Raw genomic sequence first — 12,264 nt, 5'->3', positions numbered from 1 at the left:
ACAATCCCAGCTGACAGCTAGCATTGACTGGTGGAGATATAAATTAAGACAACTTTCACCCTTTGATTCTGTTTGTTAATTCCTGACTCACAAAAGGTGTTAGCATAATGAAATGACAGTTTTAAGCCACTACATTTGGGGATAATTACATAATACTTTGTAATATGTCTTTAAGATGATTTTTATTTAAGATTACTCATGCCTTTGCCCAAATTGTTCCTCCTGCTTGGAATCCTTTCCCCCCAGATATCCAGCAGTAGCATTATTCTAGTCTTTGCTCACTATGTAAAATTTCCACCCATCTGTCCTTTCCATTCTGCCCCGCCACTACCACCTCCAGCCCCCTTAGCTGTTCTATATTTTTCCACACGGTAAATATTACCTTTTAACATATGATATCATTAATTAATTAAGGTATTCGGTTTACTTATTTCTTATGGTCTTTCTCCTGTTAAATATGTAAAGCTTTTTAGGGCGAAGACCTTTGTCCATTTGTTTACTGATGTATCCCAAGTTCCTAGAACAGTACTTGCCCCATAGTAGACAGTCAATAAAATAAATTTGTTAAGTAAATGAATGAGAAGAATTTTAAATCTGGGAAATTAGAAAGTCACTGTTAACTCTACAACTTTTTGGATTTTTTTTTTTTTAAGAGACAGGGGTTTCACTATGTTGCCCAGGCTGGTCTTGAACTCCTGAGCTCAAGCTCAAGCGATCCTTGTGCCTCAGCCTCCCAAAGTGCTGGGATCACAGATGTAAGCTACTGCTCCCTGTCTGTATCACATTATTTCAGTGAATGCCATTTCCCAAACTGGTATCCCATAGTAAAATAAATTTGGAAAATATTACATCATATGTATAGTCCCCTGAAAGAGTCACAGTGTACAAAACAAACCTAAAAATTTCAAAGTGCTGCAGTAAAGTCAACTGCTTTCTTGATGTACCTCATCTTTCCCAAAATTTCCATAGCCAGGTTGTTCCACAGCACACTGATTACCACAGCAGTGGCGTATGGAGTAGGAATGACACTATGAGGGCCTATGGAATATGGAGAGAGGACATGAAAGCAATGGGGACAAACAGATATTGGCGGGGTTGTGGAGAAAAGGGAACACTTAGACACTGTGGGTGGAAATGTAAATTAGTTCAGTCCCTGTGGAAAGCAGTTAGGAGATTTCTGAAAGAACTAAAAATAGAATTACCATTCAGCCCAGCAATCTCATTACTGGGTATACATCCAAAGGAAAAGAAATCCCATCAGAAAGACACCTGCACTTGTACATTTATCACAGCACTATTCACCATAGCAGACATGGAATCAACCTAGGTGCCCATCAATGGTGGATTGGATAAAGAAAATGTGGTGCATATACACCATGGAATACTACACAGCCATGAACAAGAAAGAAATCATGTCCTTTGCAGCAACATGGATGCAGCTGGAGGCCATTATCTTAAATGAATTAATGTAGAAACAGAAAACCAAATACCACATGTTCTGACTTATAAATGGGAGCTCAACATGGGGTACACATAGACACAAAGATGGGAACAATAGACACACTGGGGACTCCAAAATTAGGGAAGAGGGTAAGCATTGAAAAACTGCATATTAGGTACTATGTTCACTATTTGGGTGATGGGTTCAATAGAAGCACAAATCTCAGTATCATGCAGTATACTCATGTAACAAACCTGCACGTGTACCTCTTGGATCTAAAATAAATAAAATGATAGAGGAGCTTTCAAACTTTTTTATTGTAACCCACACTAAGAAATTATTTTACTTATTTTTAATTATTATTTTTTGTACAGATGGGGTCTTCTTATGTTGCCTAGGCTGGTCTCGAACTTCTGGGCTCAGGCAAACCAAGACATCATTTTACATAGAAACTCAGTATACATACACATGCATAAAAATATAAAAATAAAAATAACTGAAATAAAGTTTTCACAAACTATTCTTAGCATTATTATGTGCTGTGCAGTGATGTTTTCTATCCTAACCCATCCCATTCTGTTCTGTTCTATTCTCTTTGAGTTGTGGTCAAAATGCACTAAGTTGATTTCATGAGCCACAATTTTGTCTTTTCCTGCTGCTTTTGGAAGAGCTCCTCAAACTCTTCAAACCCAGTCCCTTCTTCAGTTGTATCTATTCTGCTTCATATTTGTTTTTTAAAAATTAAATTGTTGTGGCTCCAGATGAGGGTTTTTTTTAACAAAAAGAAATTTAAAAAATTGTTGTGGGTACATAGTAGGTGTATGTATTTATGGGGTATATGAGATGTTTTGATATAGGCAGGCAATGCATAATAATCCCATCATGGGGAATGAGGTATCCATCCCTTCAAGCTTTCATCCTTTGTGTTACTAACAATTCAATTATGCTCTTCTAGTTATTTTAAAAATGTACAATTAATTATTATTGACAACAGTCACACTGTTGTGCTACATTCTGCTATGTATTCCATCTATTTGTCCTTTATTTTATTACTTTCTTCATACTTAATGTTTCCACTAGGTTTAAAACAATTATTTCTTTCTCTTGCTTAATGTTACTAATAAGTCCCCTCCCTCTTTGATATATGTATTATGCTTGCTTTAAATTCTTGATGTCTGTTCCTATAATCATGCTTCAAATGACATGAACTGTTCCATCCGTAGTCTTTCTTTTACACTAATTGTGCTCCTCAGCTGTCTCAACTCAGCACTTTGGAAATTGCTCAGGCTGAAAAATTTGGAAAACATAGAAAAATACAATATAAATAACAGAATAAAAACCACCCATAATTTCACCCAGAGTTAACCAATTGACATTTTATTGTATTTTCTTCCAGTCTTTTGCATGTTTAGTACATTAAATTATTGAGAAAATACTGTAATTTTCTATCTGAACCTTTCTCTTAATTTTAAGATTTTCTCAAGTTATTAAAACTATTCACAGACCCTGCTTTAGTGATTGCAAAATATTCCATCATGAGAATAATATATTTAATCTCGAGCATTTAGAATTTTTTTTTTTTTTTGCTTCTTAAAAAAAACTGCAACAAACATTTTGAACATAAATATTTGCTCATATTTCTGGTTATTTCCATAAAATAGAATCTTAGAATGAAAGGATTCAAGGGAACGGACACTAAGATCCAAGCTCTGTTTTGCCAAATTGTTAGCTGAAAGGTTTGTACAACTTTACAGTTCCACAGGCAGTGTGTAATTGACTTCCTACCATCATGTTCATCATCCTCATGTAATTTGCTAATTTGATAGAGTTTTCTCTTTCCTATTTTGCATGTCTGTGAAGAGTAGGGATCATTCATTATTTGTATTTACTTTTCTGTAAATTTTGGGTTCAGGCCATTCCCAGTTTTTTCTGCTCTGGAAGGCTAGCCAATCAAAGCTTTCTAGCAAAGGTGCTCACACGTGCCTCTAGTGGAAGCTATTGAGAATGCCTTCTTGCAAAGGGGTGTATGTACTTGACTGCAACCTATGACTTGCAGCCTGGTGTCAGCTGGTGGTATCAGGTGAAGTGCCACACTGAGTGTAGACAATGAGGTTTCAGTGTGTTTGCATATGCATAACGGAGAGGTGATAGTTCAGTCTCAGTTTAAGCCTGGACATCAGGCAATAGTGTGTGTGACAGAAAAGGTTGGTCACCAAATACATTTTAAATATACACACAAAATTACAACTTATGACAAGGCTTTCTCAGGGCCTCATAAGCATACTTTTCATTTTCAGTGTGACTTGTAGACAGCTGCATCCCTAGAATTACTTTAGAGAGCCCTGTCCTTCCCAAGCAGAGAGATTTGTCTGCACAGCCAGCCTCTGGGTGAACTACAAATGCAAAATAAATAAATGCTTTCTTCTAGAACAGCAATATTATTTTTCAATTCTTCTTATAACTAAAAATACGAAGTCTATTTCCAGGAAATTATTAGACAATGTGAACAAATAACAGAAGTTTATAGAGCTGCAAAGATGTACTCTGGAGAGTCTGGTGTTGAAGGTAGCCCCCAAGAAGAGGAGTCCTCTCTGGAATGGAAATATATGTATTTTTCAGTTAAATTCATGATAAAAAAATACTTTTTGAGCTTTTGACTTTGGGGTACAAAATCTAAACATGTGCCACTACAAACCACTGAGATGCGGAGCTAAATAAGTCTGTGTGTGGGTGTGTGTTAGGATGGGAGGACCAGTCCAGGTTAACAATGTAAGGACAATTCCTGAGTCCATGTGAATAATTTTGGTGTTATAAAACACAGATTTGGACTTTTGCTGACATTCTGAATTCTTGAGGATTTCTGAGCCCTGCTCAGGCCATGAAATGCTTGTTTAAGGAATTGTCATGCAAGCACAAGCTGCCTAGTGGGACCTAGAGGCCACTAAATTATCTTCTTCACAAAGGAATCTCATCTCCCAACCACACCCTCTATAAAAGATCCACCACTGGAACCTTGATTAAGGCGGTATCAAGAGGATGCCTAGGTTAAAATGTACCCACTCTTGGGAAAGGCACCAAACACTGTCAGCCAGTAGCGGCTTACCTCAGACTTATCGTCAGACCAAGTAAGAGCTGGCCTGAAGAAGCAGGGTGGGGGTGGAAAGAGCCTGGCCCATGGAGTCCTGCCTTGGGAGAGGCTGCTGACCTGGAACAGGAGGACGGAAGGCTCTGCTCTGTCATGGCTGCCTCCATGAGGCTTAGTAGCAACACCCAGAATCTGTCTCCTCAGCCATCACATGGAGATACCGACTTCACCCGTTGTTGAAATTAGCTTGGCGCATGGGAACCAGCATGAGTGGCAGGTAATGTTACACCACCGGAGAATGCTGAAGTGGAGTGCCCTAGACAGCCAGAGAAAAATTTTAGATCATCTTGGGGCTCCCAAGGATCAGGACAGATAAGGAGGGGGACTAAGGGTGTAAAAGCATGGGGTGGGAGTAGGGATGATCACACATTTGTCCAGAACTAATTCTGGAGGAGTCTCGACTCACGCCTTTTTACTGAAGGTGATGTGCAGAGTCTGAACCTGAAAGTCTGAAAATTGTGAACAAGTTGAGGTTTCAAATCCAGAAGGGCGAGTCCACCTTATGTTGTTCTGTCAGCAGAAAGCGTCCCCCCTCACTTCCCCAATGTGTGTGCTCTGTTAGGACAATGGGCTTCCTTTGAGGGCTTCTGGGGTGAAAAAGACATAGAAAAATGAATATATCAAACATTTTATCAATGTCTACTGCATGCAGAGTAGACAAAGAGCTAAGTGAGTGGAGGTTCAAAAACTAACAGAAAAAGAGAAGCAACCCAAATGTCCACCAATGGATGGAAGGATAAACAAAATGTGGCATATACATTCAATGGAACATTATTCAGTCGTAAAAAGAAGATATTCGGATACATGCTTCCACAAGGACGACCCTTAAAGACATTATGCTAAGAGAAATAAGTCAGACACAATGGACAAATGTGATTATGATTCCACTCAGATGATGTACCTAGAGTAGATAAATTCATAGAGATAGAAAGTAGAATAGTAGTTGCCAGGGGCTGGTGAAAGGTTGGGGGGAGTAGAAAGATGGTTGGGGAAATGGGGAGTTACTTTGTAATGCGTACAAAATTTCAGTTTCGGATGATGGAAAAGTTCTGGAAATGGATAGTGGTAATAGTTGCACAACAACGTTAATGTACTTAGTGCCTCTAAACTATACACTTAAGATGATTAAAATGGTAAATTATGTATATTTTACAACCCTACTCGCCCCTGACCCTACTACCCTAGTAAACAATAAACAACTCAGAGCCCAGGTTTTGGCCCCCACACGCTTGATTTTAACAGGAATGGAAATGCCTGTAGCCCCGAGGAAGGACAGCGAAGGCTAAATGGGCCCTGGCGCAGCGACTCCTGGTATCCCTCCCTTTCGCGGGGGCGTCAGGAGGACCTCATCATCGGGCAGAATAGCTACCTACCTGGCTACCCACGGGACGGAGCACCCTCAGGCCAGAGACTCGCGTTTCCTTCTGTCTCTTTTCAGGGCTCACAGTGACAGGTACAAACTATCTCAATACAGCCTTCTAGAATGACTCTTCAAAGGAGGGTTGAGGCGCCAGGGGAACCGCTGGGGTTGAAAACACGTTCATGGGTAAAATCCTGGGATGCACAAGGAATAGCCTAGGTTCCTGCCCCATGAGTCTGAGCCCCCAGGTCTCTGCCAGCCCTCATCCGCCGAAGGAGGTCCCTGGGCCTGGGGCGCTCATGGCGGGGCAAAGGACAAAGGGCGGAGGCAGAGGGCCTCCCGAGGGTCGCGCAGCCTCTCCGGCTCTCACCTAGCGTAATCCACGTGACCCCCGCGCGGGGGCTCCTGGAGGGCCCAAACCGCTCGTGGGGGGAAGAAGCCTCAGCCTGCAGTCCAAGGACCTGCCTCCACTCCCGTCTAGTCCCGGCCGCCCGCAGCCAGTGGGAGGGACGTCCGGGAGCCGGCTGCCCACACTCGAGAAACGCAGGCTGCTGGGCGAGTTCCCGGCGCGGGCCGAGCTCCCAGGGAGTTACCGGCCCGGGCGCGAGGGCCCGCAGGTCGTCACACCGCCGCCAGGGGGCAACTCTGCCCTACGCAGGCACCACCGGCACCCGCGCCCCGCCACTTTCCGCGTCCACGCGAGCGGGTTGCTCGGGACGGGGGTCTTCGCGTCGCTTTTCCCGGCTAGCCGCTGGGAAAGGTTTTGGTCCCTTGTACCAGCTTGGGGGCGGGGAGCCGGGGGAGAGTTACCAGCTGGGGCCGAAAACCGGGAGCGCTGTAAAGAGGGAGGCCCGGGGTGGGGGACGACGGGGGAGACAAGGGGGTCCCGCAAGACGTGAATCGCTTGGGTTTCCGCGCTCGGGGCATTTCGCGACTGCGGAGCTAAAGGTTGCATACAAACATGTAGCTTAACTAAGCAAACAAAACAAGTGGTCACATCCACATGTGGGGCTTCAGTAAAGCTCGCCTAAATCTTAGTGACACTTCGCCGTCTCTGCAGCGGTCCCTCTGGGCTGATCTTCCACTCTGACCTTCAGTAAGTCCTGAAACTTTCCCCGGAGTGGCCAGGAGATAATTCGCCACATTTTGCAAACGTTTCCAGGGAAGAGCCTCTTAACCCTTTGGAGGAAGAACTTGCGGACAAAGTTAGAAACGAACGCAGTCTATCTCCGGCGCCATGAACGGAATGATGGCTGTAACCGGTCATCTAAAGTAATTAATGGTCTGCGAACAAATCATTCCTCTCTGTTTCATCTTTGAATAACTTCGCCACACACCAACCCTCAGTGCTGCGAAAATCATGTTTATTTAGATATCGACTGAGGACTTATAAAACTTACACGTTCCAATGTAAAAGTGAACTCCTTGGTAAGGACCCTTGGCTGCATCAACAAAGCAATGTGATGCCTGATTAATAGTGCTGATTAATGTTGGCTCAGGTTAATGCTCAGCCTATTACAGTAATTAAATTGTTCACCGATATATCAAACAAGAGTTAATGAAAAATAATTTATTTAGAAAGTCGAGGCTTTCTCATAGCTTGTTCAAAGACCTATGATAGCCTTTATGGGTCATTTGTAAGAGTAACTGGTGGTAGCAGTCCTCAGCAACAAAAACTCGATTTTAATGGAGACCTTTAGATGGGGAAACAGTTTATTTTTGAGGCCCTGTGATTGACAGCGGTAGTAATGACACGTTTCAAAATGTGAAAAGTACTTGGTCGATAAAATGATATACACAAGGGCAGCTGATGGCTGTTCTACACAACGCCATTGAATTTTGATTCTTAGTTCATGTCAAGGGGTCATTTTAATCAGAAAGTTAAACTTTTGGGACAAGCTCCCCTCTTTGAAATAGAAGCATTTTAGGAAATGCACAAATAAGTGAATGTGAATTCAACAAACTATTAGGATTTTTCCACTAGCCAAAATAGCTCGTTTGAGTTGGTGATAAAGATAGGTATATTTAAAAGAGCATCATATCTTAATTATTTCCACTATCTTGTCACCTGAAAACTGAATTGGGCGGAACTTGAATCTCATAAAAAAAATTTTCATCTCACCAGAAAGTATTAACAATATTTAAGGGTTTTCCAAAAATACATTTTTAAAAAGTTTATCTTAGTCATCTATCATTATAGTTTCTATTAATAAGCCTCAGTAGAAATATGTATATGTTATGTAATTTAAGTATTTTGAGATTACTATGAAAAGTGCTGACTAGAATGTTCCTCCTACTGAGAACTATATAGCCCCATTAAGAACGAACTTTTTTTTTTTTTTTTTTTTTTTTGAGGCGGAGTTTCGCTCTTGTTGCCCAGGCTGGAGTGCAGTGGCATGATCTCGGCTCACTGCAACCTCCGCATCCCGGGTCCAAGCGATTCTCCTGCCTTGGCCTCCCGAGTAGCTGGGATTACAGGCACCGCCTACTAATTTTTTTGTATTTTTAGTAGAGACGGGGTTTCACCGTGTTGGCCAGGCTGGTCGAACTTTTTAGTAGTTTCTAGGTGCAATTTTTGTGCGTGTATTTGGGTTTTCACTAAAATTTTCTATTTCTTCTCCGAATTCAATTATTACGTTCTTTATTCCCATGACATTTGTCAGATCGTCTCATTAGAGTGGCGTAGTTTAACTGTTAAGTCTCTAGGGCATTCAATTGCAGAGAAGTGAGTAAAACGCCAGTCTCACAGCATTTTTATTAACAGATGGCGGAAAACAAACGTCTTTGGAGTAAAACCGAAGAGAATGGGTTAAAGGGTCAATAAACAATTATTATCATGCTTAAATTGGGGGGCTTCGCATCAGATCCAATGGGGGGGCCGCTCGCCCGATCTGGGGGAGCTGGACACCCCCCAACCGACCCCAGAGCGTCTCCCAGGGTCCACCTCAGAGGATGGGGTGGCTATCCCCCCGGCTGGACGGCTCCTACATGCTGTCGAGGGGTCAAACCGGAGTGTCGCGGGTGTGCTTCTGAGGTTAGGGTGGAGGACTAATTGAGGAGGCTGGAAAGTCTAACTCGTGCGGCGGCCCTCGGTGCAGACCGCCGCGTAATTCGGGCATCAGCCCCTTTGGCAAGAAATAGTGAGGTCCCCTCTCCTGCCCACTCTTCTCAGCTGCTGCCTCCCTCCTACGGGTGAATTTTCTCTCCCGAGCAGGGCTGATTTCCTAGGCTTTCTTTCCTTTCCTCGGCAGCGCTCTGACGTGCACACCATGTGACAGGCCCCCTTCTGCTATAAGCCGAGGAAGGTCCGCCCTCTCCTGGACTCAGCCTTGGCCTCGCCGAGCTCTGTTCCTAGATTCTCACCCGTCCCGCACGTTCCGGGCGCCTGGCGTTCTGATTCGCCCGCCCGGGCCCCGCCACCCCCTCCTCAACCGACGGGGCAAAAGCTGCTCCGAGAGGAGAAGGTCAAGTCCTCCGCCCGGGCCGGGCGCGAGCGGAGCCCAGGGAGCGCAGCATCCGCGCGGCTACCGCCGCGGCGCAGGAGTTACAAAGTCGGCGCGCGAGACTCCGCCGCCACCCGGCAGCCCCGGCGTAGCTCCGGCAGCCGCAGTCGCAGCGCCCACAGCGTGGCGCCCCCCGGCCGGGCCTGCCGCCTGGGACCCGGGCTGGGGCGCAGAGGGAGCCCGGAGCCCGGCGCCCCCATGCGCCGTCCCGCCGCCGCCGCGCCACAGCTATGACCCTGAGCACTGAGATGTCCGATGCCTCTGGCCTCGCAGAGGAAACAGACATCGACGTGGTGGGTGAGGGCGAGGACGAAGACGACGAGGAAGAGGAGGACGACGACGAGGGCGGCGGTGGCAGGCCCCGGCTGGCTGTCCCCGCGCAGCGGCGGCGGCGGCGCTCGTACGCCGGGGAGGACGAGCTGGAGGACCTGGAGGAGGAGGAGGACGACGATGACATCCTGCTAGCCCCGCCTGCTGGGGGCTCCCCGGCGCCCCCGGGCCCGGCCCCGGCGGCAGGGGCAGGAGCTGGTGGGGGCGGCGGCGGCGGTGGCGCGGGCGGTGGCGGCAGCGGCGGCGGCGGGAGCGCGGGTAGCGGCGCCAAGAACCCGCTGGTGAAGCCGCCCTACTCGTATATCGCGCTCATCACTATGGCCATCCTGCAGAGCCCCAAGAAGCGGCTGACGCTGAGCGAGATCTGCGAGTTCATTAGCGGCCGCTTCCCCTACTACAGGGAGAAGTTTCCCGCCTGGCAGAACAGCATCCGCCACAACCTCTCGCTCAACGACTGCTTCGTCAAGATCCCCCGCGAGCCCGGCAACCCGGGCAAGGGCAACTACTGGACGCTGGACCCGGAGTCCGCCGACATGTTCGACAACGGCAGCTTCCTGCGCCGGAGGAAGCGCTTCAAGCGGCAGCCGCTGCTCCCACCCAACGCCGCGGCCGCCGAGTCTCTGCTGCTGCGCGGCGCGGGAGCCGCAGGGGGCGCGGGCGACTCGGCAGCCGCCGCCGCGCTCTTCCCGCCCGCGCCCCCGCCGCCCCCGCATGCCTACGGCTACGGCCCCTACGGCTGCGGCTACGGCCTGCAGCTGCCGCCCTACGCGCCGCCCTCCGCCCTCTTCGCCGCCGCAGCGGCCGCCGCCGCCGCCGCCGCCGCCTTCCACCCGCACTCGCCCCCGCCGCCCCCGCCACCGCACGGCGCGGCCGCCGAGCTAGCCCGGACCGCCTTCGGCTACCGGCCGCACCCGCTTGGCGCCGCCCTGCCCGGCCCCCTGCCGGCCTCCGCGGCCAAGGCGGGCGGCCCAGGCGCCTCAGCGATGGCGCGCTCGCCCTTCTCCATCGAGAGCATAATCGGGGGCAGTTTGGGCCCGGCCGCCGCTGCCGCCGCCGCCGCGCAGGCTGCCGCCGCCGCTCAGGCCTCGCCTTCGCCCTCGCCGGTGGCGGCGCCGCCCGCTCCCGGATCCAGTGGAGGAGGCTGCGCGGCGCAGGCGGCCGTGGGCCCGGCGGCCGCGCTCACCCGATCCCTCGTGGCCGCCGCGGCTGCCGCCGCCTCCTCAGTCTCCTCGTCCGCTGCCTTGGGGACTCTGCACCAAGGGACTGCCCTGTCCAGTGTCGAGAACTTTACTGCTAGGATTTCCAATTGTTAATAACGCTATGTTAGCGCGCTCGAGGAAGAAGGTAGGAATCCCGGCTCCTTTTCTCGTCTTGGTGGTTCGGTGTTTTGTTCGCTCCTCCCAGCGCGGCCCCTCTCGACCTCGCGCTCCCATTTTCGCCGCTGCGAATTCTCGGACGAAACTGTCAACAGCCCGGGCGCGCTTTTTGGTTCTGCGGGTCCCTCTATTTATGCAAAGCCGACCTAGGCTACAGCCCCCCCACCCCCGACCTGGGGTAGGGAGGAAGAGGGTGCCAGGGAAGGGGGTCCGCCCTGTCCAGGCACTAGAGGCTCCCTTGACGTTTGGCAGATGAAAAACTAAGCCATTTTGAGGTGTAGAGATTCTCAGGTCCAGGCGTTAAAAAATAATGTTCAAAAGAATAATACAAAAATAGTAAAGGTCTTGAAGAATGCCAGCGAAGCAATTCTTTTTTATTTGAGGACACTTGTCTGGTGTACTTTTTCATGAAAAGGAAAAAAATGGTTAACATGTTTACACAAGAAAAAAAGTCAAAATTATCATTTATTTCAACCTGTGTTTTGTATCATAACAGACGTGCGGAATTTTTTTGTACTTACTGCGTATTCTTTACAAGGAGTATTGTAAATTTTACTGGCAATTATTATTGTACTATTCTAAATGTAAGATTTTTACACTTTTTCAGAAATAAAAATGCTTAATTTTCAAAGAAAATACACCAAAATAATTGGCTTCAGTTGTCCCCTTCTTAGTTTTTCTTTTCTACTTAAAAAAAGTTTCTATGTGGGGTAAGTAGGAACTCAATATAGAACAGACAAATATTTTCAGAGAGAATTTAACAACAGCATCATGCCATGATTTTTCATTTGAACTTCCTAAGTGAAAACCATGGTAGGAGATCAGAAATTATTTTTAAACGACTACAAATAAGTTACTTTGGTATACATTTTCAGATCTGACCCTATGCCATTTTAAAACGCATTGAAGTATGTTAAAATTAAAGCCACAGGTACCCAAAGATAATTTTATAGGAACTTTGCATTTCATTTTTGAGCTTCCTTCCTCATTTAATTTCCACTCAGTTCACGGCAATATTATATCTGCAGAAACTCTCAACATAATATGTTGTAATGGAAGTGAAACAAAGAGGCAGTCTAGTTTTAAAATTCTAATAGGAAAAATTAGTA

General features: G+C 47.2%; 1 protein-coding gene across 1 annotated transcript; it reads left to right on the top strand.

Moving 5' to 3' along the window:
• The first annotated feature begins 9,271 nt into the window (after positions 1–9,271).
• Positions 9,272–11,795, top strand: FOXD1 (forkhead box D1). Its single transcript, XM_030798259.1, has one exon. The coding sequence runs from the start codon at positions 9,680–9,682 to the stop codon at positions 11,090–11,092; it is 1,413 nt and encodes a 470-aa protein (XP_030654119.1). The 5' UTR covers positions 9,272–9,679; the 3' UTR covers positions 11,093–11,795.
• Positions 11,796–12,264: the final 469 nt, after the last annotated feature.

Source organism: Nomascus leucogenys, chromosome 18 (assembly GCF_006542625.1).
Source record: "Nomascus leucogenys isolate Asia chromosome 18, Asia_NLE_v1, whole genome shotgun sequence".
Taxonomy (NCBI): Eukaryota; Metazoa; Chordata; class Mammalia; order Primates; family Hylobatidae; genus Nomascus; species Nomascus leucogenys.
The sequence above is the reverse complement of the archived record's forward strand: the minus strand, read 5'-3'. Positions and strand labels throughout refer to the sequence as shown.